General features: G+C 46.5%; 1 protein-coding gene across 5 annotated transcripts in view; it reads left to right on the top strand.

Annotated features, from left to right (window-relative positions):
• Positions 1-23,301, top strand: part of ZNF638 (zinc finger protein 638) — a 42,730-nt gene extending 19,429 nt beyond the window's left edge. The window contains exons 7-25 of one of the 5 annotated variants that reach the window (XM_059845528.1): positions 74-220; positions 1,453-1,568; positions 3,202-3,262; positions 3,402-3,445; positions 4,291-4,356; positions 5,376-5,566; positions 5,719-5,759; positions 6,900-7,034; positions 8,021-8,179; positions 10,012-10,053; positions 12,224-12,364; positions 13,982-14,107; positions 15,387-15,436; positions 16,966-18,187; positions 18,602-18,667; positions 19,932-20,796; positions 20,992-21,084; positions 22,530-22,648; positions 22,982-23,301. In XM_059845528.1, coding sequence (XP_059701511.1) covers positions 74-220; positions 1,453-1,568; positions 3,202-3,262; positions 3,402-3,445; positions 4,291-4,356; positions 5,376-5,566; positions 5,719-5,759; positions 6,900-7,034; positions 8,021-8,179; positions 10,012-10,053; positions 12,224-12,364; positions 13,982-14,107; positions 15,387-15,436; positions 16,966-18,187; positions 18,602-18,667; positions 19,932-20,796; positions 20,992-21,084; positions 22,530-22,648; positions 22,982-23,035 — 3,738 coding nt within the window. In that variant the 3' untranslated portion in view covers positions 23,036-23,301. Of the gene's footprint in view, positions 1-73; positions 221-1,452; positions 1,569-3,201; positions 3,263-3,401; positions 3,446-4,290; positions 4,357-5,375; positions 5,567-5,718; positions 5,760-6,899; positions 7,035-7,997; positions 8,180-10,011; positions 10,054-12,223; positions 12,365-13,981; positions 14,108-15,386; positions 15,437-16,965; positions 18,188-18,601; positions 18,668-19,931; positions 20,797-20,991; positions 21,085-22,529; positions 22,649-22,981 lie in introns of all 5 variants that reach the window. The other 4 variants (XM_059845532.1, XM_059845531.1, XM_059845529.1 and 1 more) reach the window with 4 other exon arrangements.
• The last annotated feature ends 727 nt before the right edge of the window (positions 23,302-24,028 follow it).

The following is a 24,028-nucleotide window of genomic DNA, read 5'->3' as shown; positions in this document are numbered from 1 at the left end:
GAATCCCGGATTTGCAGGAATCCCAGATTTCCAGGAATCCCGGAATTGCAGGAATCCCCTGGGTGTTTTGCAGCTGCTGCGGGAGGAGCTGCTGAGCTGTGGCACGGTGCTGCAGATCTCGGACCTGCCGGATTCGGGATTTTCCGACCAGGACATCAAGAAGTTGGTGCAGCCCTTCGGGAAGGTCAGCGACCTCATCGTGCTGCGCTCCCGCAACGAGGTGAGCCCCAGCGCGGGATTGGGAATGGCCTCACTCCTTCCCAGAGGGCCCAGCGGGGCTGGGAATTCAGAGCTCTTCCCACTCGCCCTTCTGGGATTTTATGGATGGAGAGGTTTTTGTTCCTTCCCTTTTTTTCCTCTTTTTCCCTCCCATTTCCCCCCTTTTCTCCCGTTTTTTTCCTGGTTTTCCCCCTTCCCATTCCCTTTTTTCTCTCTTTTTCCCCGCTTTCCTCCATTCTTCCCTTTTTCCCCCTTTCCCCCATCTTTTTCCACCTTTATTTTCCTTTCTTCCCTTCTTTTCCCCTTCTTTCCCCTTCCTTTCCCCCCAGTTTTTCTCCTGTTTTCCCCCTTCCCTTGTTTCCCTTTGTTCTCCGTTTATTTTCCTTCTCCCCTTCTTTTTCCTCCCTTTTCCTTCTTTTCCCTTTCTCCCCTTCCCTTTCCCCCTCTTTCCCCTTTTCTCCCTCCTTTTAATCTCCTTTTTCCCTTCTCCTCTGTATTCCTCTTTCCTTCTTCCTTTCCTTTCCTTTCCTTTCCTTTCCTTTCCTTCCTTTTCCTTTCCTTTCCTTTCCTTTCCTTTCCTTCCTTTTCCTTTCCTTTCCTTTCCTTTCCTTTCCTTTCCTTTCCTTTCCTTTCCTTTCCTTTCCTTTCCTTTCCTTTCCTTTCCTTTCCTTTCCTTTCCTTTCCTTTCCTTTCCTTTCTTTCCTTTCCTTCCTTTCTTTCCTTTCCTTTCCTTTCACTTTTCCTTTTCCTTTTCCTTTTCCTTTTCCTTTCCTTTTCCTTTCCCTTTCCTTTCCTTTCCTTTCCTTTCCCTTTCCCTTTCCCTTTCCCTTTTCCTTTCTTTTCCCTTTCCCTTTTCCCTTTTCCCTTTTCCTTTTCCCTTTCCCTTTCCCTTTCCCTTTCCCCTTCCCCTTCCCCTTCCCCTCCCCTTCCCCTTCCCTTCCCTTCCCCCTTACCCCCCTTTTTTTCCTTTTTTCCCATTTTCCTTCCTTTTCCTTTCTTCCCTTCCCTTTCCCCCCTTTTTGCCCTTCCCTTTCCCTTTTCCCCCTTTTTTCCTTTTGTTTTCTGTTTTCCCCTTTTCCCCTTCCCTCTTTCTCTCCATTCCCTTTCCCTTTCCCCCTCCACCCTTGGATTCCCTCCCTGCAGTTCCCAATCCCGGCCGGGTTCCCCCCACCCCGGTTCCCACAGCCCCCTAACCCCGGGAATTCCGGGAATTCCGGGCTGTGTCGGTGCCAGGCCTACCTGGAGATGAACTACAAGGAGGCCGTGATCGCCGCCGTCAGGTTCGGGGAGACGGCGCCGCTGCTGCTCAACGGGAAACGCGTCCGATCAGCGTGGCCGAGAGAGCCCAGGTGGGCCGGGGCCGGGAATTCCACAGGGAATTCTGCTGGAGTGGGAGCTCCAGCGGGAATTCCACAGGGAATGGGAATTCCAGTGGAACTCCAGCGGGAATGCCAGAGGGAATGGAACTCCAACGGGGAGTGGCAGTTCCAACGGGAATTCTGACTGGGACTGGGAATTCCAGCCAGGAATCCCTACTGGGAATTCCAGTGGGAATTCTGACTGGGAGAGGGAATTCCAGCTGGGAATTCGTAGTGGGAATTCCAGCTGGACTGGCAATTGCAACAGGAATTCCAACTGGAATTCTGGCTGGGACTGGGAATTCCAGCTGGGAATTCTACTGGGAATTCCAATGGGAGTGGCAATTCCAACAGGAAATTCCAATGGGCATTCTACTGGGACTGGGAATTCCAGTGGGAATTCCAGTGGACTGGGAATTCCAACCGGGAATTCCTACAGGGACTGGGAATTCCAACTTTGGATTCGTACTGGGAATTCCAGTGGGAATTCTGACTGGGACTGGGAATTCCAGCCAGGAATTCCAACTGGGAATTCCAGCTGGGAGTGGCAATTCCAACAGGAATTCCTACTGGAATTCCAATGGGAGTGGCAATTCCAACAGGAAATTCCAATGGGCATTCTACTGGGACTGGGAATTCCAACTGGGAATTCTGGCTGGGGCCCGGAATTCCGGACAGAAATTCTGACTGGGAATTCCAGCCAGGAATTCTGACTGGGAGTGCGAATTCCAGCCAGGAACGCCAGGAATTCTGACTGGAAATTCAAACTGGGAGAGGGAATTCCAGTCAGGAATTATGACTGGAGTGGGAATTCCAACTGGGAATTCTGACTGGGAATTCCTGCTGGGAGTTGGAATTCAGTTGGGAATTCCAGCTAGGAATTCCAACTGGTAATTCCAGCTGGGAGAGGGAATTCCAGCCAGGAATTCCAATCGGGAGCAGGAATTCCAGCCAAGAATTCCAGCTGGGAATTCCAACCCGGAGAGGGAACTCCAGCCAGGAATTCCACCTGGGAGTGGGAATGGTCGCTGACGATGATCAATCGTGAGCGTTCCTGCCCCCCCCCCACTGCTAGAAGTGAAATTAACTCAGTCTGAATTAATTAACGTGGGTAATTACCAGTAGTAACGAGCTGCCCCTTCTGTGTGCTCGTGTGTGCAGATTTGCACGTGGATTAATAAAATCTCACTGAAATGTCAATTAACAGTGGATATAATTCTGCTTTTATAGCTGCTTAATTAGCGTTAATGAATTTAAATTAAGCATCCCATTGAAATGTAGTGTCAGTTACTGATAATTAAATTAATATTAATTACATCTTACACTTAAAGATTAATTATTATTTACCTTATTAATGCACTTATAGTTCCATAAACATATTTTTAATAAAATATAAATTAAATTCACTTAGTCAAAAGTAATTAATGCAGTAATTATTAATAACTAATAATCTATTTAACATATTTATATATAAACCTGCACATCTATTAGTAAATCTGAATAAAATTTTAATTAACAACAGACATAAGTAATATTTTATCACTGCTTAATTAGCTAATAAAGTTAAGAATCCCATTTATAATTAATATCAATAATAATAAATCTCTTTTTTTTCCCATTCCAGGAAAAAAAAAACGGTGAAAAAAACGAGTTCTGAACCCAAAAAAAACTCCAACAAGCACCAAGTAAGACCCTCATTAATGAATTCACATTAATTACAATAATTGGGAACCCGAGGGGCTCCAACTTTGAACTTTAATTGGGGGTGAATGATTAATAATTATTAATTAAATTGATTTTCTGGTGGCTTTTTTATCCTCCCAGGAAAATTCCGACCACCAACACCAAGAGCCCCAAAGCCCTGACAGGTGAGTTGATTTTCATTAACTAATTAGTAATTAATTAGCAATTAATTCTTAATTAACTAGCTTAATTAATTCATTTATTGGCTTAATTAATTTTTATTCCATTGGCTTTTAATAGGAAATTATTGGGTGCCAAATAATTCATTTTCTTTCACTCCTGAGCTTGTTTAATTATTAATGAATTCTTAATGAATTATTAGTCCCCTTAATTAATTAATTACTTATTGGATTAATTAATGAACTGGCTGAATAATTTTAATTTTATTGGGTTTTAATAGGAAATTCTTGGGTTCCAAATCTTTGATTTTCATCCATTCCTGAGCTCCGTTTTGGGATTAATTCCAATTTTGGGATTATTTGCCCTAAAAAAAAGTCTGGATTTCTCCCCAGAATCCCAATTTTTTTTTTCCGAAAAATCCCTCCCTTTTCTCCCAAAAATTCTTTTTTTCCCCCCCAAATCCAAATCCTTTTTAAATCCATTTTTTTCCACCCAAAATCCACATTTCCCCCTAAAATCCTCCTTTACCCCCGCCCTCAAAATTCCCCTGGATTTAATTTAAATTTTGGGATTTTTTTTGCCCCAAAATCCCACAGAATTAATTTAAATTTTCGGTTTATTTTACCCCAAAAATCCAAATTTTTTTCATAAATTGCCCTGGATTTAATTTAAATTTTGGGATTTTTACCCTAAAAAATCCAGATTTTTTTTTCCTCCCAAATCCTTTTTTTTTTTTTTTTTTTTGCTCCTTTCCCTGGAATTCCTTGGAATTCTGGGGGAATTTGTTCCCTTGGAAGGAATCGCTGATGGGAATTGGGAATTCTGGGGTTTTTTGGGGAATTTTTTGTAGGGAAAAAGGAAAAAGTGAAGAAAACCCTGGGAGAGAAGAAAGTGAAGAAAGCCTCGAATGTGGGAGGTGAGGGGGAAAAAATGGGAAAAAAATGGGAAAATGGGAAAAAATCTTGGGGGAAAAAATGGAAAAAAATCCTTTGGGAAAGGAGAAAAAATGGGGGAATGAACCTTGGGAAAATGGGAAGGGAATGGGAAAAAAACTTGGGGAAATGGGAAAAAAACTTGGGAAGATGGGGACAGAAAATAGGAGAAAAAACCTCGGGAAAATGGGAAAAAAAAGCTCAGGAAAATAGGAAAAAATGGGGAGAAAACTTGGGGGGAAATAGGGAAAAAGGGCGAAAAATTGGAGAAATGGAAAAAAAATCTTGGGGAAAAACATGGGGGAAAAAATTGGGAAAATGAGCAAGTGAAATGTGGGAAAATGGGAAAAGGAAATGGGAAAAAAACCTTGGGAAAATGGGGAAAAATGGAAAAAAAATGAATAGAATGGTGAAAGAAAGGGAAAAGTGGCAAAAAATCTCAGGGAAATGGGAAACCAAAATTTGGGGTGAGGAAATTCAGAAATGGGGAAAAAGGGAAAATGGGAAAAGAAAATGGGAAAACCCCTGAGAAGATGGAGAACATGGGAAAAAATCTTGGGGGAAAAACATGGGGGAAAAAAATTGGGAAAGTGAGCAGGTGAATTTTGGGAAAATGGGAGAAGAAAATGGAAAAAAGTCCTTGGGAAAATGGGGAAAAAAACTTTATAGAATGGGGAAAAAAATGGGAAAAATGGCAAAAAATCTCAGGGAAATGGGAAACCAAAGTTTGGGGTGAGGAAACTCAGAAAATGGGGAAAAAAGGGGGGAAATGGGAAAAGAAAATGGAAAAACCCTTGAGAAGATGGGAAAAAATGGGGGAAAAATCTTGGGGGAAAAACATGGGGAAAAAATTGGGAAAGTGAGCAGGTGAATTTTGGGAAAATGGAGAAGAAAATGGAAAAACCTTTGAGAAGATGGGGAAAAATGAGGAAAAACCTTGGGAAAATGGGAAAAGGGAATTACCCAGGGCAGCTCTCCAGGTGCTGTCGGTTTCTCCCTGCAGGGAAAGCGGCCGGGAAGATTCCGGAACTCCGGCCGAGGCCGGGCTGGAAATTCCGGGATCGGAGCCCTCCGAGCCCTCGGATCCCAACGATCCCCATCCCAAAATTCCCCATCCCAACAATCCCCATCCCAACCCCTCCCCGGAGCCAGACGGGCCAGGGGAGCCCGGGACAGCCGCAGAGGCAGGGCCAGGTAATTCCAGGGAATTCATGGAATTCTCCAGAGCTGGAGGGGGATGCAGAGTTTGGGGTGATTGGGGAAAAAAAATGGGGAAAAATCCTTGGGGAAAAGGGGATTAAAAGGGAATTGTGAAGGATCCAGCTGCTCCTTTTCCCCATTTCCAGAGCCTGCGGTGAGCGAGGAACCCACGGATCCAGGCGGGAAGGTCAGCGGCGTTTGGGAATTTGGGGAATTTGGGGAATTTTAGGGATTTGGGAAATGTGGGGATTGTGGGATTGTGGAGACTTGGGAATTTGGGGATTTTGAGAATGGTGGGAATGTTGGGAATTGTGGGAACACTGGGAATTGCCCTGCTTTCCCAAGGATTCCCAGCAATCCCAACCTCCAACCCCTTTGGCCTTGGCTCCATTCCAATCCCAAATCCTAGAACGTCCCTTTGGGATGGGAACAGAGAGCTCTGGGACTGGGATCGGGATCAGGATTGGGATTGGGATTCCCTTTGGAATGGGAACAGGATTAAAATTCCCTTTCAGATGGGAATGGGAGCTCTGGGATCAGGATTGGAATTCCCTTTAGGATGGGAGCAGGAACTCTGGGATTGGGATTGGGATTCCCTTTGAGATGGGAACAGTGAGCTCTGGGATCGGGATTGAAATTCCCATTGGGATGGGAATGGGAGTTCTGGGATTGGGATGGGAATTTCCTTTGGAACGGGAACAGTGGGAACAGCGAGCTTTGGGATTGGGACTGAAATTCCCTTTGGGATGGAAACGTGAGCTTTGGGATCAGGATTGGGATGGGAATTCCTTTTGGGATGAGAATGGCGAACTGCAGGATTGGGATCAGGATGGGGATTCCCTTTGGGATGGGAATGGCAGCTCTGGGAATGGGTTTGAAATTGCCTTTGGAATGGGAATGGGACCTCTGGGGTCAGGATTGGAATTGGGATTGGGATTCCATTTGGGATGGGAACGGCAAGCTCTGGGCTGTGGGATTGGGATTGGGATCAGGATTGAGATTCCTTTTGGGATGGGAACAGTGGGAACAGCGAGGTGTGGAATCGGGATTGAAATTCCCTTTGGGATGGGGATGGGAACTTTGGGATCGGGATTGGGATTCTCTTTGGGATGGGATCAGATCAGGATGGGGCTGTGCCTGCCCACCCCGCAGGAGGCCCCCGAGCCGTGCTGCGTGCTGCTGGTGTCCAACCTGCCGGGATCAGGGTGGGAATGGGAGCTTTGGGATCGGGATAGGGATCGGGATCGGGATTCCCTTTGGGATGGGGATGGGATCTCTGGGCTATGGGATCAGGATCGGGATGGGGCTGTGCCTGCCCACCCCGCAGGAGGGCCCCGAGCCGTGCTGCGTGCTGCTGGTGTCCAACCTGCCGGCCAAGGGCTGCTCCCCGCAGGAGATCTCCAACCTGGCCAAGCCCTTCGGGGGCCTGCGGGACCTGCTCATCCTCTCCTCCCACAAAAAGGTAATCCCGGGAATGCCGGCGGTGGAGAGCTCTTGGGATGGAGGCTGGAACTTTGGGGGTTTGTTAGGAATTTTTGGGGATGTTTTAAAGAAATTTTTCAGGATTTTTTTTCAATTTCTGGGGGTTTTTGAGGATTTTTGGGGAATATTTTAAGGATTTTTTGGGATTTTTTTTTTATTATTTTGGGGATATTTTTAAGAATTTTTGGGAAATTTTTTTGAATTTTTGGAAATATTTGGAAGTTGTTTTTTTTTTTTTAGAATTTTTGGGGTTTACGTGGTGGGTTTCTTGGAAATTTTTTTTTTAATTTTGGGGATTTTTGAAGTTTTTTTTCTTTTTTTAATTTTGAGGTATTGGGGGGATTTCTTTAGGGTTTTTGGGGAATTTTTTTAGGATTTTTGGGGTATTTTAAAAAGTTTTTTGGGATTTTTTGGGGATTTTTTTTTTATTATTTCTTGAGATTTTGAGGGATATTTGTGGGATTTTTTGGGTGAATTATTTTAGGGTTTTTGGGAAGATTTTGGGGATATTTCGTTAGGGTTATTTCTATTTGGGGTCTTTTTGGGAATTTGGGGGAAATTTTAAAAGGATTTTGGGGAGGAACCTTTGGGGATTTTTTAGGATTTTTGGGGGGGAATTTTTAGGATTTTGAGGGAAAATTTAAGAAGTTTTTTGGGATTTTGGGGGGAATTTCTTGGGATTTTGAGGGGATGTTTGGGGAAATTTTGATGATTTTTTGGGGATTCTTTTCGATTTTTTTGGGAGATTTTGGGGTTATTTCTTAGGGTCTTTTTGGGAATTTGTGGGAAATTTTTCAAGGATTGTGGGGATTTTTATGGGGGATTTTTTGTGAATTTTTGGGGGGGATTTTTTAGGCTTTTAAGGGGAATTGGGTGGGTTTTTTTGGGAATGTTTGGGTGGATTTTTGGGGGGATTTTTGGGAGCTGTGGCCGTGTTTGCCAGGCGTACCTGGAGATCCCCCGCAGAGCCGCCGAGTCCATGGTGAAGTTCTACGGCTGCTTCCCGATGTGCCTGGACGGGAACCAGCTCCGCATCCGGCACGAGCCGCGGCACCGCTCCCTGCGCGACGAGGTGGGACCGGCACCGGGACCGGGGAATTCCGGGAACTGCGGGAACGGGGGAAGGTGGGGATCGAGGGGATTCAGGAGTTGAGGGGATCGTGGGAAGTTGGGGGGAGTTGGGAATTTTGGGAGTTTGGTGATTGTGGGGAATTGTGAGGAATTTTGGGGATTGTGGGATTGAGGGAAGTTGGGGGATTTTGGGGGAATTGTAGGAGTTGGGGGAGTTGGGAATTTGGGGGATTGTCGGGATTGAGAATTGTGGTATTAAGGGAAGTTGGGGAATTTGGGAATTGGGAGTTGGGGATGGGGGAATTGTGGGGATTTGGGAGTTGGGGGAATTTTAGGAGTTGTGGGAATGTGGGGCCTGGGGGATTTGGGGAAAGTTGGGGAATCTGGGAATTGTGGGGATTGGGGGGATTTTGGGATTTGTAGGGATTGTGGGAATTCTAGGAATTGAGGGAGTTGGGGGGATTGGGGGAAGTTGGGGAATTTGGGGATTGAGGGAAGTTGGGGAATTGTGGGGATTTGGGGATTGTGGGAATTTGGGAACTGACATTGGGGGAATTTGGGGAATTGGGGGAACTAGAGGAGTTGGGAATTTGGGGGATTGTGGGGATTTGGGAATTTTAGGGATTGTGGGATTGAGGTAAATTGAGCAATTTGGGAATTGGGGGAATTGGGGGAGTTGTGGGGATTTAAGAGTTGGAGGAATTTTAGGATGTGGGAACTGTGAGAATTGTGAGATTGAGGGAAATTGGGGATTTGGGGGAGGTTGGGGATTTGGGGAATTGAGGAGAATTTGGGGGATTTGGGGATTGAGGGAATTTTAGGAATTGGAGTTGAGGGGATCGTGGGAAGTTGGGGGGAGTTGGGAATTTTGGGAGTTTGGTGATTGTGGGGAATTGTGAGGAATTTTGGGGATTGTGGGATTGAGGAAAGTTGGGGAATTTTGGGGGATTGTGGGGATTGTAGGAATTGGGGGAGTTGGGAATTTGGGGGATTGTGGGGATTGGGAATTGTGGGATTAAGGGAAGTTGGGGAATTTTGGGGGAATTGGGAGTTGGGGATGGGGGAATTGTGGGGATTTGGGAGTTGGGGGAATTTTAGGAGTTGTGGGAATGTGGCACCTGGGGGACTGGGGGAAGTTGGGGAATCTGGGGATTGTGGAGATTTTGGGAATTGTAGGGGTCGTGGGAATTCTAGGAATTGAGGGACCTGGGGGATTGGGGGAAGTTGGGGATTTTGGGGATTGAGGGAATTGTGGGATTGAGGGAATTGGGGAAAGTTGGGGAATTGTGGGAACTGTGAGAATTGTGGGATTTGGGGGAATTTGGGAATGGAGGGAATTTGGGGGATTGTGGGAATGTGGGGAATTTTGGGAATTAGGTGATTGTGAGGATTTGGGAATTTTAGGGATTGTGGGATTGAGGTAAATTGAGCAATTTGGGAATTGGGGGAGTTGTGGGGATTTAGGAGTTGGAGGAATTGTAGGAATTTGGGGATTGGGGAATTGAGGGAAATTGGGGAATTGTGGGAACTGTGAGAATTGCAAGATTGAGGGAAGTTGGGGATTTGGGGAAATTGGGGATTGGGGAAGTTGGGCGATTTGGGGATTATGGGAATTGCAGGAGTTGTGGGGAATGTGGGAATTTGGGAACTGTGGGGAAAAGATTCCCAGTTTTCCGCTTCAAGCAGGATTTAGGATTTAAAGAGAATTTAAATAGAATTTTTAGCATTTCCTGGAGTTTAAAATAAGGGATTTTTCCCCCGGGAATTTTTTTTTTTTAATTTTAACATGATGACTACTTTAATGATGATTAATTAATCAATTATTAATTATTAACCAATTATCAATTATTATCAATTAAGCTCCAATCCATTTTTCCTCCCTAAAGGAAGCAATTTTCATTGCCCTCATCAAGGAGTCCGATCCCAAGGTGAGTTTTTCCTCATTGTCCCAAATTTTTTCCTAATTATCTCAAATTTCTCTGGAATTTCATTGATTGGTAGCTGGGAGTGCTCATTCCTGAGATGTTCAGGTTGGGATAAATCCCATTTTATCCCTGGAATGGGATTTTTTGGGGACTTCAGGGATCTCTTGGGCCCTTTGATCCTTTCAGAATTCCAGGATTAATTCCAGGATTCTCCTCAGGTGCCTGGGAAGTTTTCTCCCTAAAAAAAAAGGGTTGGAAAGTTCAAAATGGGAATGGGGAGTTTATCGTAATTCCCACTCAAAATTCAATTCTCTTATAGATGGAGAGAGGTTTTCCCCTTTCTCTCCCTTTTCCCCCTTTTCCACCCTTTTTTCCCTTCTTTCCCATTTCTCTCTTTTTCCCTTCTTTTTCTCCTTTCTTTACCCCCTTTTCCCCCTTTTTCTCCCATTTCCCTCCACCCTTTTCCTCTTCCTTTTCTCCATTTTTTCACTTTTCCCCCTTTCCCTCTTCTTTCCCCATTTTTCCCTGTTATTTTTTCCCTCTTTCCCCCTTTATTCCATTTTCCCCTTCTTTCCCCTTTTCACCCCTTTCTCCTTCCTTTTTTACCTTTTCCCTCTTTCCCTGCCTTCTTCTTCCATTTCCCTCTTTTCCCCTTTTTTCTCCTTCCTTTTCCCCCGTCCCTTTTCCCCTTTTTTCCCTTCCCTTTTCCTCTTTTCCCTCCTTCATTTTGTTTCCCTCTTTGCCTGCTTTGTTCCATTTTCTCCTTGTCCCCCTTCCCCCCTCTTCCCCCTTTTTTTCTCCTTCCTTTTTTCCCTTCCCCCCCCATTTTTCCCGTTTTTCCTCCTTTATTCCCCCTTTTTTCCCATTTTTTCTCCCCTTTTTCCCTTTTCCCCTTTTTCTCCCCTTTTTTACCCTTTTTTCTTCCCTTTTTTCTCCCATTTTCCCCCTTTTTTTTCCTTTCTTCTCCCCTTTTTTCCCTTTTTTCTTCTCTTTTTTCTCCCTTTTTTGCCCTTTTTTCTTCCCATTTTTCCCCCTTTTTCCCCCCTTCCCCCCCTTTTTTCTTCCCTTTTTCCCCTTTTTTGCCCTTTTTCCTCCCTTTTTCCTCCCTTTTTCCTCCCTTTTTCCTCCCTTTTTCCTCCCTTTTTCCTCCCTTTTTCCTCCCTTTTTTCTCCCTTTTTCCTTCCCTTTTTTCCCCCTTTTTCCTCCCTTTTTCCTCCCTTTTTTCTCCCTTTTTCTTCCCTTTTTCTCCCTTTTTTCCCTTTTTTCTTCCCTTTTTTCTTCCTTTTTTCCCCCTTCCTTCCCTTTTTCCTTCCCTTTTTTCCTCCCTTTTTTCTTCCTTTTTCTTCCCTTTTCCCCCTTTTTTCTTCCCTTTCCCCCCTTTTTTCTTCCCTCTTTCCCCTTTTTTCTTCCCTTTTTTCTTCCCTTTTTCCTTCCCTTTTTCTTCCCTTTTCCCCCTTTTTTCTTCCCTTTTCCCCCTTTCTTCTTCCCTTTCTTCCCTTTTTTCTTCCCTTTTTTCTTCCCTTTTTTCTTCCCTTTTTTCTTCCCTTTTTTCTTCCCTTTTTTCTTCCCTTTTTTCTTCCCTTTTTTCTCCCTTTTTTGCCCTTTTTTCTTCCCGTTTTCCCCCTTTTTCCCCCCTTTCCCCCCTTTTTTCTTCCCTTTTTTCTTCCCTTTTTTCCCCTTTTTTTTCCCTTTCTTCCAATTTTTCTTCCCTTTTTCCTTCCCTTTTTTCTTCCCTTTTTTCTTCCCTTTTTCCTTCCCTTTTTCCTTCCCTTTTTCCTTCCCTTTTTTCTTCCCTTTTTTCCCCCTTTTTTCTTCCCTTTTTTCTTCCCTTTTCTGCCCTATTTCCCCCCTTTTCCTTCCCCTTTTCCCCCTTTTTCCTTCCCCTTTTCCCCCTTTTTCCTTCCCTTTTTTCTCCCATTTTTCCCCTTTTTACTTCCCCATTTTTCCCCCTTTTTTCCCTTTGTTTTCTCCCTTTTTTCTTCCCTTTTCTGCCCTATTTCCCCCTTTTTCCTTCCCTTTTTTCTCCCATTTTCCCCCTTTTTCCTTCCCCTTTTCCCCCTTTTTCCTTCCCTTTTTTCTCCCATTTTTCCCCTTTTTACTTCCCCATTTTTTCCCTTTTCCCCCTTTTTCCCCCCTTTCCCCTTTTCCCCGTTAACCCCCGGCTCTCCCGCAGGCGGGCGCTGCCTCCCTGCGCTCTCACCTGGTGCACCTGGGCAACCTCCCGGCCGAGGGCTTCCGCGAGCTGGAGCTGGTGTGCGCGGGGCTGCGCTTCGGCAAGGTGGAGCACTACGCCGTGCTCAGCAACCGCCGCCGGGTACGGCCCGCGGGATTTGGGGAATTCTTTGGGGGGGTTTATTTGGGGAATTTCCCAGAATTTATGGAGATTTTTTGATGGATTTGTTTGGGAATTTATTTGGGAATTTTGGGGGATTTTTTTTGAGTATTTCAGAAATTTTTTTTTAATTTTGTGAGATTTTTTTTTTCCTATTTTGGGATTTTTTTTTAATGTCGGGATTTTTTTTTTTAATTTTTTGGGATTTCTTGCGATTTTTTTTTTTTTTTATTTCCTGGTGGAGCACTACACCGTGCTCAGCTACCACCACCAGGTACTGCCCTAGGGTCTGGGGGAAAATTTGGGCTTGCAGGGAAAAAATGGGGGGATATTGGGAGTTTTGGGGGGATTTTTTTGGGGAATTTTCCAGAATTTTTGGAGATTTATTTTGGAATTTATTTGGGAATTTTGGGGGATTTTTTTGAGTATTTCAGAAACTTTTTTTCATTTTGGGGGGATGTTTTTTTTTTTTTTGAGGGGGGGGATTTTTCTGGAAATGTTGGGATTTTTTTTTTTTTTAATTTTTGGGGATTTCTTGCGATTTTTCGTTTTTGGAATTTCCTGGGGATTTTCTGGTGGAGCACTACACCGTGCTCAGCTACCACCACCAGGTACTGCCCCAAGGCCTGGTGGAAAATTAGGGCTTGCAGGGAAAAAATGGGGAATCTTTGGGGGGATTTTTGGGGGATTTTTCGAGTATTTTTAGTGGATCTTTTTGGGAATGTTGTGGGATTTTTTTGGGAATTTTTTAGGGGATTTAAAAAAAAAAGTGGAGGGATTTCTTGGGGAATTTTGTGGATTTTTTGGGGGAATTTTGGGGATTTTTGCAGGGACTTTTCTGAATTGTGCAGGATTTTTTTAAGAATTTTTGAGGGAATTTAGGAGGATTATTTTGGGATTTTTTTTAAATTTTGGGGGACTTTTTTAAATTTTGGGGGGATTTTTTTTTTTTAATTTTTGGGGAGTTTTTGGTGGATTTTGGGGGGAATGTTGGGGACTTGGGGGCGAGGGGGTTGGGAATTTTTGGGAATTGGAAAGAGTGGGAATGGTAGAGTTGCTGGGGTTTTTTGTGGGATTTGCTAGGCTTTAGATCCCAAAAAACCAAGGAAATGGTCTTGAAATAAAAAACAAATTGAGGAAAATGTTTTGAAATCCCAAGAAAAACAAGGAAAATATCCTTTAAATCCTAGAAAAACCAAGAAAATGTTTTTAAAGTCCCAAAAACAAAAAGAAAAGACCCATAGAAATATTCTTTAAAATCCAAGGAAAATGTCTTTTAAATCCCCTAAAAACAAAGAAAACGCCCTTTAAATCCCAAAATCCATTGAAAATGTTTTTTAAATCCAAAAAAAACTAAGAAAAATCCCCCAAAACCCCAGAAAATATTTTGAAAATCGCCAAATCCAGGAAAAACACATTTTAAATCCCAAAAACCCCAAGTTAGTTCCACCTTTAGGACCCAAATTGGGACTTTTTAAGTTGACTTTTAACCCTTTTCACGCCTGGAAAGTGGCAGGGAGAAAGCGAGGCATCCCAGCAGGTTTAAGAATTCTCATTTTATCCAGAAATTAAGGAATTAGCGGGAATTTTTTCCCTCAGGCCATCCTGCAGCTGGACAGCCCCAAATCGGCGCGCTCCATGCACAGCTTCCTGCAGCAGTATCCTTATTCCATCGGAGAGCACACGCTCACCTGCTCCTTGTCCTCCCACGGAGACCTTCCTGAGGTAAAAATTCCATATTTTCCACCATCCCGCTTTTTTTGGGGGATGGGAGAACCTTCCTGCAGGGAGCTGTGGGAGGGGATTTCCTTCAGGTTGGGATTTTACCCTCAGGATTGGGAATTTTACCTCAAGTGTAGGGTTTTCCCCCTCAGGGCCGGGATTTTTTACCTCAGGATTGGGGTTTTTTTTCCTTCAGGGCTGGGATTTTTTCCCTCAAGGATGAGATTTCCCTCAGGATCATGAATTTTCCATCATGGTTGGGATATTTCCCTCTGGATTGGGATTTTCCCTTCAGGGTTGGGATTTTCCCCTCAGGTCTGGGATTTCCATCACGGATTGGGATTTTTCCCCACAGGATTTGGGATTGTTTCCCTCAAGGATGGGATTTCCCTCAGGGCCAGGATTTTCCCTCAGGATTGGGATTTTTTTCCCTCAGTGTTGGGATTTTTCCCTCAGAGTTTGGGATTTTTTTTTCCTCAAGGATAGGATTTCCCTCAGGATCGTGATTTTTCCCTCAGGGTTGGGATATTTTCCCTTAAGGATGGGATTTCCCTCAGGGTTGGGGATTTTTTCCTTCAGGGATGGGATTTTCCTCTCAGGATCGTGATTTTCCCCTCAGGGTTGGGATTTTTCCCTCAGGTCTGGGATTTCCCTCAGGGATTGGGATTTTTTCCTTCAAGGATGGGATTTTCCCTCAGGATTGGGATTTTCCCCCCTCAGGGTTCGGATTTTCCCCCTCAGTGTTGGGATTTTTCCCTCAGAGTTGGGTTATTTTCCCTTAAGGATGGGATTTCCCTCAGGATTTGGGATTTTTTCCTTCAAGGATGGGATTTTTCCCTCAGGGTTGGGATTTTTCCCTTAGAGTTTGGGGTTTCCTTCAAGGATGGAATTTCTCTCAGGGTTGGGATTTTTTCCCCTCAAGGTTGGGATTTTTCCCTCAGAGTTTGGGATTTTTTTCCTCAAGGATAGGATTTCCCTCAGGATCGTGATTTTTCCCTTAGGGTTGGAATTTTTCCCTCAGGATTGGGATTTCCCCCTCAGAGTCAGGATTTTCCCTCAGGGTTGGAATTTTCCCTTAGGGATTGGAACTTTTTCCCTCAGGATTTGGGATTTTTTCCCTCAAGGATGGGATTTCCTTCAGGGCCAGAATTTTCCCTCAGGGTTGGGATTTTCTCCCTCAGGGCCAGATTTTTCCCTCAGAGTTTGGGACTTTTTCCCTCAAGGATAGGATTTCCCTCAGGATCATGATTTTTCCCTCAGGGTTGGGAATTTTGTTTTCTAGGCTGAATCTGGGAAAAAGGAATTGAAGACAGAGGACGGGAGCAAAGGAAGGTACAACCTGCGAGGATTTTGGGGAATTTTTGGGAATTTTATCCATTTCTTTTCTCTCTTGGAATGTTCATCCACAATTAGGGAGTGCTGAGCCTCCCTCCAGCTGTGTCCTGCTGCTCCTCCTTCCCAATCCATTTTTGCAGAGCCAAAATATTTGTGATTCATTTAAAAATCATGGAAAAATGGGCTGAAATCCCAATTTTTGTCCGGAGTTTTCCTTGGTTTTCTCCCCTGCTCAGGTCTTGGCTCCTTTTATTCCATCCTGCAGCTCTTCCCTCTATCCCTGCCTCTGGAATGCCTTTTCCCAACAGCTGAATTCCCAGAAATTTTTAGGAATATTTGTTAAATATGGCTTCGATCCCTTTTTTCCTGTGATTCCAACTCGGATTTCTGGATGAGTTTTGTCGTTAAAACACCAAAATTGTGTAAGGATCATCCTCAAATTTAAGGAATTCTGTTATGGAAAAGCTCTGTATTCCCAGATCCAGTTTCTTTCTTTGTCATTCCATGAAACTGCTGAATTTTGGGAGCATTAACTCCCAAATGAATGGGAATCTCTTCATCACAGCCACTTTGTGATTCCAGACAGGTGGAATTAAAATTTAAATTTAGAATTAAAATTAAAAGGTGACTTTTCCATGAACCCCAGCTCCTGAAAAGTTGGAAAATCGACATTTTTCCCTGTTCCACACATTTTCCACATGATTATTTTATTCCATTTCATAGGGAGCAGAAAAGACCAGAATTATTTTTTAAATTGTTATTTATTAATTATTTATCTGAAGCTTCAATTAATTAAACTCAGCTCCTGGACTCTGCTTTTCCCAAGCCACATTTTCCATGAATCCAGGGGGAGGTTTTCCATGAATCCCAGGAGTTTTCCATGAATCCCAGTAGTAGACAAACTGAGCCCACTCAGAAGTGTTGAATTGATGGGAAAGTCCCTTTGGAGGATCCCAAATCCCGCTCTCCTCGATAATCCTGATTTTTCCAGGTTTTGGAGCAGAAATTCCCTGCTGGAATTCTGCTGGAACGGGTGCTCCAGGCACGGCCATCCCTAATTCCAGCACTTCCCAGGCTCACCCTGTGGGATTCTTTCCTTCAGGGAAGAATCTCTGAAATTGCCTGGAAAGCTCCATCCTGTGGCACCTTGGGCTGAGTTATCCCAGGGGGTTCTCCATAGAAAACAGGGATTTTGAACCCAAACCAGAAACTGATCCCAAATCCAGTCCCCTCTCATGATTGGGAACTGCAGACAGAGCAAAGCTCCTCTAATTCCCTTATCCAGGAGCTTCCTTTTGCTGGGATATTCCCGATTTTCCCTCTGTGGGATGGAAATTTTCCATCCTGAGGCCTGAGGTCTCCAAAATGTGAATTATTCACCTCAAGCTGTCGCCTTTTCCCGCAGAATTCCCAATCCCATTTCCTCGTGCTCCTGGAAAACTCCCACCGGTGGCATCCCGAGCTTTCCGAGACTTCTGGAATTCTCTCCCCATGGTTTGATTTTTGTTTCTTTTAAATGCTTTTAGCTCTGGCTTGAAAAAAATTCCAGAAGGATCAGGAACGGTGCAAAAACCAGCAGGGAATCCATCGGGAGAGGCCAGGAAAGGCCAAATTCCCACCCCAAAAGCCCTGGAGGAGATTCCAGCGGGACAGCTGGAGATTCCCGAGTCACAGCCAGGAGGAGCAGCGAGGGAATCGCCTGCAGGGATGGATGTGGAGGGATTGGATCCTGGAATTGGAATTCCCGTGGATCCTGCTGGCAGCAAATCGCCCGGAGCGAGGTCGGAGGAGAAACCGGCGCCGCTTTCCGGAGCGGGGACGGACAAAGCTCAGGATGAGCCGGGGCTGGAAATCCAAAAGGAGGATGAGGAACCCTCTGCTCCTGCCATGGAATCATCCAGCAAGGCCGTCCCAGCAGCTGGAGGAATGCCAGGAGCCATCCCTGGAATGTCCCCAAGCTCGGAGGAGGCTCCTACGGTGTCACCCAGTGTCACCCAGCCCAGCACGGAGCCAGCTGCTCCGGAAGAAACTCCTGTTCCCGAGGCTGGGAAAAGCAGCCATGAAACGTCCACGGAGAGGAAAACTGTCCCAAAAACTCTGGATGCTCCAGGGAAAAAATTGGATGTGGCTGGAGCAGAGAGAGAGGCGACAGCGGAGGAATCCGTGCTCAAAATCGCGGAAAATCCGGGAAAGACTGGGGGCAAGGCTGAGACAGAGCCGGAGAAAACACCTGGAAAAACATTATCCAAGGGTGGGGAAAACTCTGGGAATGCTGTTGGTGAGGTGCACGGGGGAAGTTCTGTTAAAATCCCACAAAATAAAGGGATGGGAGCTGCAAAATCCGAAGAAAACCGTGCGGCAGCTCCGGTAAATCCCACTGCATCCCTGAAGGAATCTTGCGTTGGGAAAACCCTTTTGAAGGCAGTGGTGTCCGTCCCGGACATCCTGAAGCAGAGAATTCCCATCAGGATCACCGAGCCTTCCCTGGGAAGAGCTGGGGAGCAGAAAATCCCCCCCAAAGCGGGGCTGGAGAAGAAAATCCCACCCAAAACGGCGGCTCAGCCGGGAGCTGGGAACAGCCAATGGAAAGGGAACGGAAATTCCGGAGTGGAGGCACAGGGAGACGACGGGAAGAGCTCATCCCAGCAGGAAAGGGATTCCCAGCTGGAACCTCAGGTGAGTTCAAAGCAGAGCCAGCAGGGAGAGAGCAGAACATCTGGCACGAGGGAAGATCCCCGTGGGAATCAGGTGAGGAGGGCAGGAACGCCCAGGTGTTCCCTGGGCTTCTCCCACTCTGAGTTTCTGGGATCATCCCTTTTCCATAAATCCCAGGGCCACCAGAGGAGCTTCTGGGCAACCTGTTCCTCCTTTTAACTGCACCATGACAATGGAACTGGTTGGAAGGTCCTATGGAAGTTGTTTTGGAAGCGAATCCAAACTGAATTCCTTGGGGCAGCTCCAAGTGGGAATAAACCCCGTGTCCTCTGGGGAGCTGGAATTTGCTTTTCCAAGCCCTGCACAGATGGAAAAGAGTCTCCTGATCCAGGTGTCACCCGTTGGTGGCAAATCCCTGGAGCTGTGGGGACATCTCAGAGCAGCTCTTTGCTCGGTGAGGATTGGGATTTCCTGGGATTTCATGGAATTTTTTGTCCCATTTTGCAGGCTCCTGGTGGGGGCAGTGCTGCAGCTTGGAAAGGCGGCACCGGCAGTGCTGGAAAACAGAAGGAGGTAAGGATGGAAAACGTGGGATTGAAAGGATGGAGTGTATGGAAATGGGGATTTTTGATGTTCCAGGGGGTGTGATTTCATGGGATTTAAGGTCTTCTCCAACCCACACCATTCCAGGGTTCCATTATGATCCTGCTCTCGGGAATCTTTCCCCTCTTCCCACAGTGGGATTGCCAAATCCCTGCCCTTTTTCCTTCTGGTGTCCATGGATCCCATGGGCTCTGGGATGCTGGAATCCCTTTGGATCCATTCCCTTTGGATCCATTCCCTTTGGATCTCTCCAGTCCCTATTTCCAGGCTCACGGAGCCGAGACCCCCAGGAAACCCCAGCTGGGATCAGATCCTGTAAATCCATCCCCAAATCCCAGTTTCCCAGCTTCTGTTAAATATCTGTGAAAATGTGAAGGTAGGATGGAATGTTTTGGCAGAAAAAGTAACGAAAATTCTGAATTCACAGTGGAAGAAATCAGAGGGATCATTTGGGGCGGGGCACCCCTTCCTCTGGACCCAGAACTTTGAATTGGCAGGAATTTTATCCGTTGAATTTTACCTGTTGAACTTTATCCACTGGATTTCATCCACTACATTTTATCCCTTCAATTTTATCCTTTGGCCTTTCTCCACTGAATTTTTTCCATTGAATTCCATCCACTGAATTTTATCCGTTGAATTTTGTCCCTTCAACTTTATCTGCTGGATTTTATCCACTTAATTTTGTCCCTTTAATTTTATCCATTGAGTTGTATCCACTGAATTTTGTCCATTGACCTTTATCCCACTGGATTTTATCCATTGATTTTTATCTGCTGAACTTCATCCATTGAATTTTTTCCGTTGAATTCCATCCACTGAATTTTATCCGTTAAATTTTGTCCCTTCAACTTTATCTGCTGGATTTTATCCACTTGATTTTGTTCCTTTAATATTATCCACTGAATTTTATCCATTGAGTTGTATCCACTGAATTTTGTCCATTGACCTTTATCCCACTGGATTTTATCTGCTGAATTTCATCCATTGAATTTTACCCATGGAATTCTATCCCCTATTGATCTGCTGCAATTTTTCCAAAGGACTTTGACTTCCTGAACTAAACCTGAGTTAATTTAAATTATTTACTCAGCAAAATGCTACAGTTTAAGCCCTGACCACTTCTTTTTTATCCCTCTCAAATTAAATTTGGGGTTATTTTTTGGATCCAACACCCACAAGGTGTTGTGTGAATGTTCCTGCTGGAGATGACAGTTAAATGTTCCATTCCCAGGAGGAAGAGCTCTTCCCGTTTAACCTGGACGAGTTTGTCACGGTGGACGAGGTGCTGGAGGAAGCCGAGTCTCCGGTGATGCCGCGGCGGAACCCCCCGAGGGGGAAGAGAAAAGAAGCTCCCAAAGCCAACCCTTCGGAGCCGGCGTCCAAGAAGAGGAAAGGGAAGAGTTGCGGAGCCGAAGGTGAGCTGTCCTTTGTCACCTTGGATGAGATCGGGGAGGAGGAGGACGCCCCGGTGCCGCTGCCGGGCGTCGACCCCCAGGGCCTGGTGGTGGTGGATGAGGTGGTGGAAGAGGAGGAGCTGTCGGAAGCGGTGAAGGATCCGCAGGCGCTGCTGACGCTGGATGAGATCTCGGAGCAGGAGGAGCCGGGCTCCCACGGGAACGGGCCCCGGGCGGAATTTGAGGAGCGGGATCTGAAGGCCGAGCCCTTGGTGACGGTGGATGAGATTGGGGAGGTGGAGGAGCTGCCCCTCAACGAGCCCGCAGAGCTGAGCGCCGCCGAGGAGGGAAAAACCAATCCCGGGGATTGCGCGGCCTCCCAGGTGCCCGACGATCCCAACGCCTTGGTGACCGTGGATGAGATCCAGGAGGACAACGAGGACAATCCTCTGGTGACTCTGGATGAGGTTAACGAGGATGAGGATGATTTCCTGGCCGACTTCAATCACCTCAAAGAGGAACTAAACTTTGTTACAGTCGACGAAGTCGGCGATGAGGAAGAAGAAAGCACTTTCCCAGGGAAGAGCCTGCCCGAGGATGAAGATGACGAAGATATTGTTGCTGTTGCAGGACCAGAAGAAATGGGAATTCTAGGAGATACAAATCCAGAGGATGAAATGGCTGAAATCTCCAAGCCAAAAGGTGAGGAACATCAAGGCCAGCTTGGACGAGGCTTGGAGCCACCTGGGCCAGGTGGAAGGTGTCCCTGTCCATGTCTCTTAGGTGCCTCCTAACCCAAACCATTCCATGGTTCCATTCCATCATTCCATGATTCTGCTCCATGATTCCATTCCAATCACTCCATGATTCCATCCCAACATGCATTTCTGTCTCCAGCAGCTCAGCTGGGATCAGAAGATGCAGAACCAAAGTCTCAGCAGAAGAAAACGACTTTTCCAGGTGTCCCCAAGACGCAGAGCACTCCCAAAGGTAAATCCAGAGGAATCCCCCGGAATGCTCCGGGTTTTCCTGGCCAGAAGATTCTTTCCTGCCCATTTGGAAACTCCTCCTGTGCCTCACCACCACAGTGAACCTCAAAGTCAGGGCCCAGAATCCATGGTTTTTCTTGGCTCCTCCAAATCCATGTTTAACTAGTTGGTTAAACTCAGAAGCCTCTCATGGCAAGTTTTTTCCAGAAATTTCCAAATCCAGGTGGAATTATTATTAGTGGAGTCCAGTGTGGTGTCTCCTGAGGGTTCCCATCCTGTGGCGAGTTTTATTCCCAACATTCAGTGTCTGGAAAGGAGGGAATTGCTGCCAGGGCTGTGAAATGGGGGTGTAGGGATTTAGTGAATTCCATGGGGTCAGGAATTGTTCCAGCTTCCATGGGTCAGTCCTTCAGGAGCTGCTCCAACATGAGTCACTTCCATGGAGTCTTTCCTTCAGGAGCTGCTCTAGTGTGGGTCCCTTTTTCCATGGGATCAATCCTGCAGGAACTGCTCCAACTTCCATGGGGTCAGTTCTTCAGGAACTGCTCCAACATGGGTCACATTTCCATGGAGTCTTTCCTTCAGGAACTGCTCCAGTGTGGGTCATTCTTCCATGGGATCAATCAATCCCTGCTCCAACATGGGTCACTTTTCCATGGGGTCAGTCCTTCAGGAATTGTTCCAATTTCTGTGGGCTCAGTTCTTCAGGAACTGGTCCAACTTCCATGGGCTTAGTCCTTCAGGAGCTGCTCCAACGTGAGTCACTTTTCCATGGAGTCAGTCCTTCAGGAATTGTTCCAAGTTTCGTGGGGTCAATCCTGCAGGAATTGTTCCAACTTCCATGGGGTCAATCCTTCAGGAACAGGCTGCTCCAACATAGACCACTTCTCCATGGGATCAGTTCTTCAGGAACTGCTCCAGCTTCCATGGGGTCAGTCTTTCAGGAACTGCTCCAATGTGGGTCACTCTCCCCTGGGATTAATCCTTCAGGAAGGTGGGTCACTTTTCCATGGGGTCAGTCCTTCAGGAACTGCTCCATCATGGCTCCCTTTGTCCATGGGGTCAGTCCTTCAGGAACTGCTCCAATTCCATGGGGTCAGTCCTTCAGGAACTGCTCTGACAGGGATCACTTTTCTATGGGGTCAGTCCTTCAGGAACTGCTCCAGCGTGGCTCCCTTTGTCCATGGGGTCTGTCCTTCAGGAACTGCTCCAATTCCATGGGATTGGTTGCTTTATTCCCAGAAAATGGTGTGTTTGTTGGAACTGGAGATGACCTGTGGATTGAAGAGGGGCAGGGACCAGTTTGAGTAAAAAACCCAGTTTTTTGGAATGTTGAAGAACTGTAATTTCCCCCTGAGGAATCAGAGAGTCCCCAGATTTGGCTAAAGGAAGGTGAGGTTGGAATGTTTCTGGGAGCTGTGTGTGGTGACTGTGGTGTATCCTCAGCTCTGGACATCCTGGTCCCAAAGGCCGGATTCTTCTGCCAGATCTGCTCCCTCTTCTACGCCGACGAGCCCTCCATGATCAACCACTGCAGGACCCCCCTGCACAGGCAGAACATGGAGGTACCGCCCAGAAAAACGGGAATATCCCCCCAGATCCTTGGATTCAAGGGTGCTGAGGATTCCCTGGGAGTTCACGTTTGACGGGGTTTAGGAATACAGTGGGAATATGGAATTTTTTTATTCCATGCCGAGATTGTGGGGAGTCCTGATCCCTGAGATTTGGTCACATTCCCCTCAGGAGCTTCCCATGTGGAATTTGGGGGTTTTATGGGACAAATCCCACCTTGGCCGTGGGAGGAGCTGACTGAACCTGGCCCAGGTGTTCCTGGCCCAGGTTTTAGGGGATAATCCTGGAATATCCCTGCAGCACCATCTCTTCTCCCTTCTCCACAGAAATTCATGGCCAAGCAGCAGGAAAGCGGCGGGGAGGAGCCGAGCTCCAGGTGATGGAGCTTCCCAGGAGTGACACTTCGGGGCCAGTCAGTTCTGTGTGTTTGGATTTCCTTTGTCATTTGGGGTCGGGAAGGAGCATCCATGGTGTAAAAAATCGGAGCTGGGAACAGACCAAACCCAAAGCAGGAGAGGGTTGGATTTGTGTCTCCGATCATCCGACGTGGGAGAGACTGTTCCAGGTGTCTCCAGGAAATAAATGTTCTCACTGTATAGTTACCCCGGGGTAACTACAGGAAATAAATGTTCTTACTGTATAGTTACCCCAGGGCTTGAGTTTGGGGTCATTCCTTGGGCTTTGGTGACTCTGGATGACGCTGGAGATCCAGGGGATCCATGGAGAGAGTCAAGGGAAGGGGCTGGAGCTCCAGGAGCAGCTGAGGGAGCTGGGAAAGGGACTCAGCCTGGAGAAAAGGGGGATCAGGGGGACCTTCTGGCTCTGCACCACTCCCTGAATTCCTGGAGCCAGGTGGGAGTTGGATCTGCTCCCAGGGAACAGGAGGAGAGGGACTGGCCTCAGGCTGGGCCTGGCTGGATATTGGGAAAATTCCCTCTTGGAAAGGGCTGTCCAGCCCTGGCAGGGGATTTACCAGCCCTGTGCATGTGGCACCTGGGGACACGGCAGCGGTGGCCTTGGCAGAGCTGGACTCGATGGTCTCAGAGGGTTTTTCCCACCCCAAACAATTCCATGAGTCCCTGCCCTGCACCCACCCTCCCCTCAGCCCCCTCAGTTCCATGGTGACATTCCAAACTTGGGGACCCCCCTGGAGTACTCAACCCCTCCTGGGGCTCATTAGCAGCCGACAGAGCCGCAGGAATTCTGGAATTCCTTTAATTCCTTTGCCCGTGGACGGGCACCCCCTGCGCGGGGAGCACATGGGAACCATTTCTCCCCGTGGACTTCAGCCAGGTGAGTCAGCAGCGGAAATTGGGATTAACTCCCTGGGAATGCTGAACTTCTCCAAGGTGGGATCAGTGCTGGGCTCCGTG

This window comes from Haemorhous mexicanus, chromosome 4 (genome assembly GCF_027477595.1).
Source record: "Haemorhous mexicanus isolate bHaeMex1 chromosome 4, bHaeMex1.pri, whole genome shotgun sequence".
NCBI lineage: Eukaryota > Metazoa > Chordata > Aves > Passeriformes > Fringillidae > Haemorhous > Haemorhous mexicanus.
Note: the sequence above shows the minus strand (reverse complement) of the source record. Positions and strands in the feature narration are given on the sequence as shown.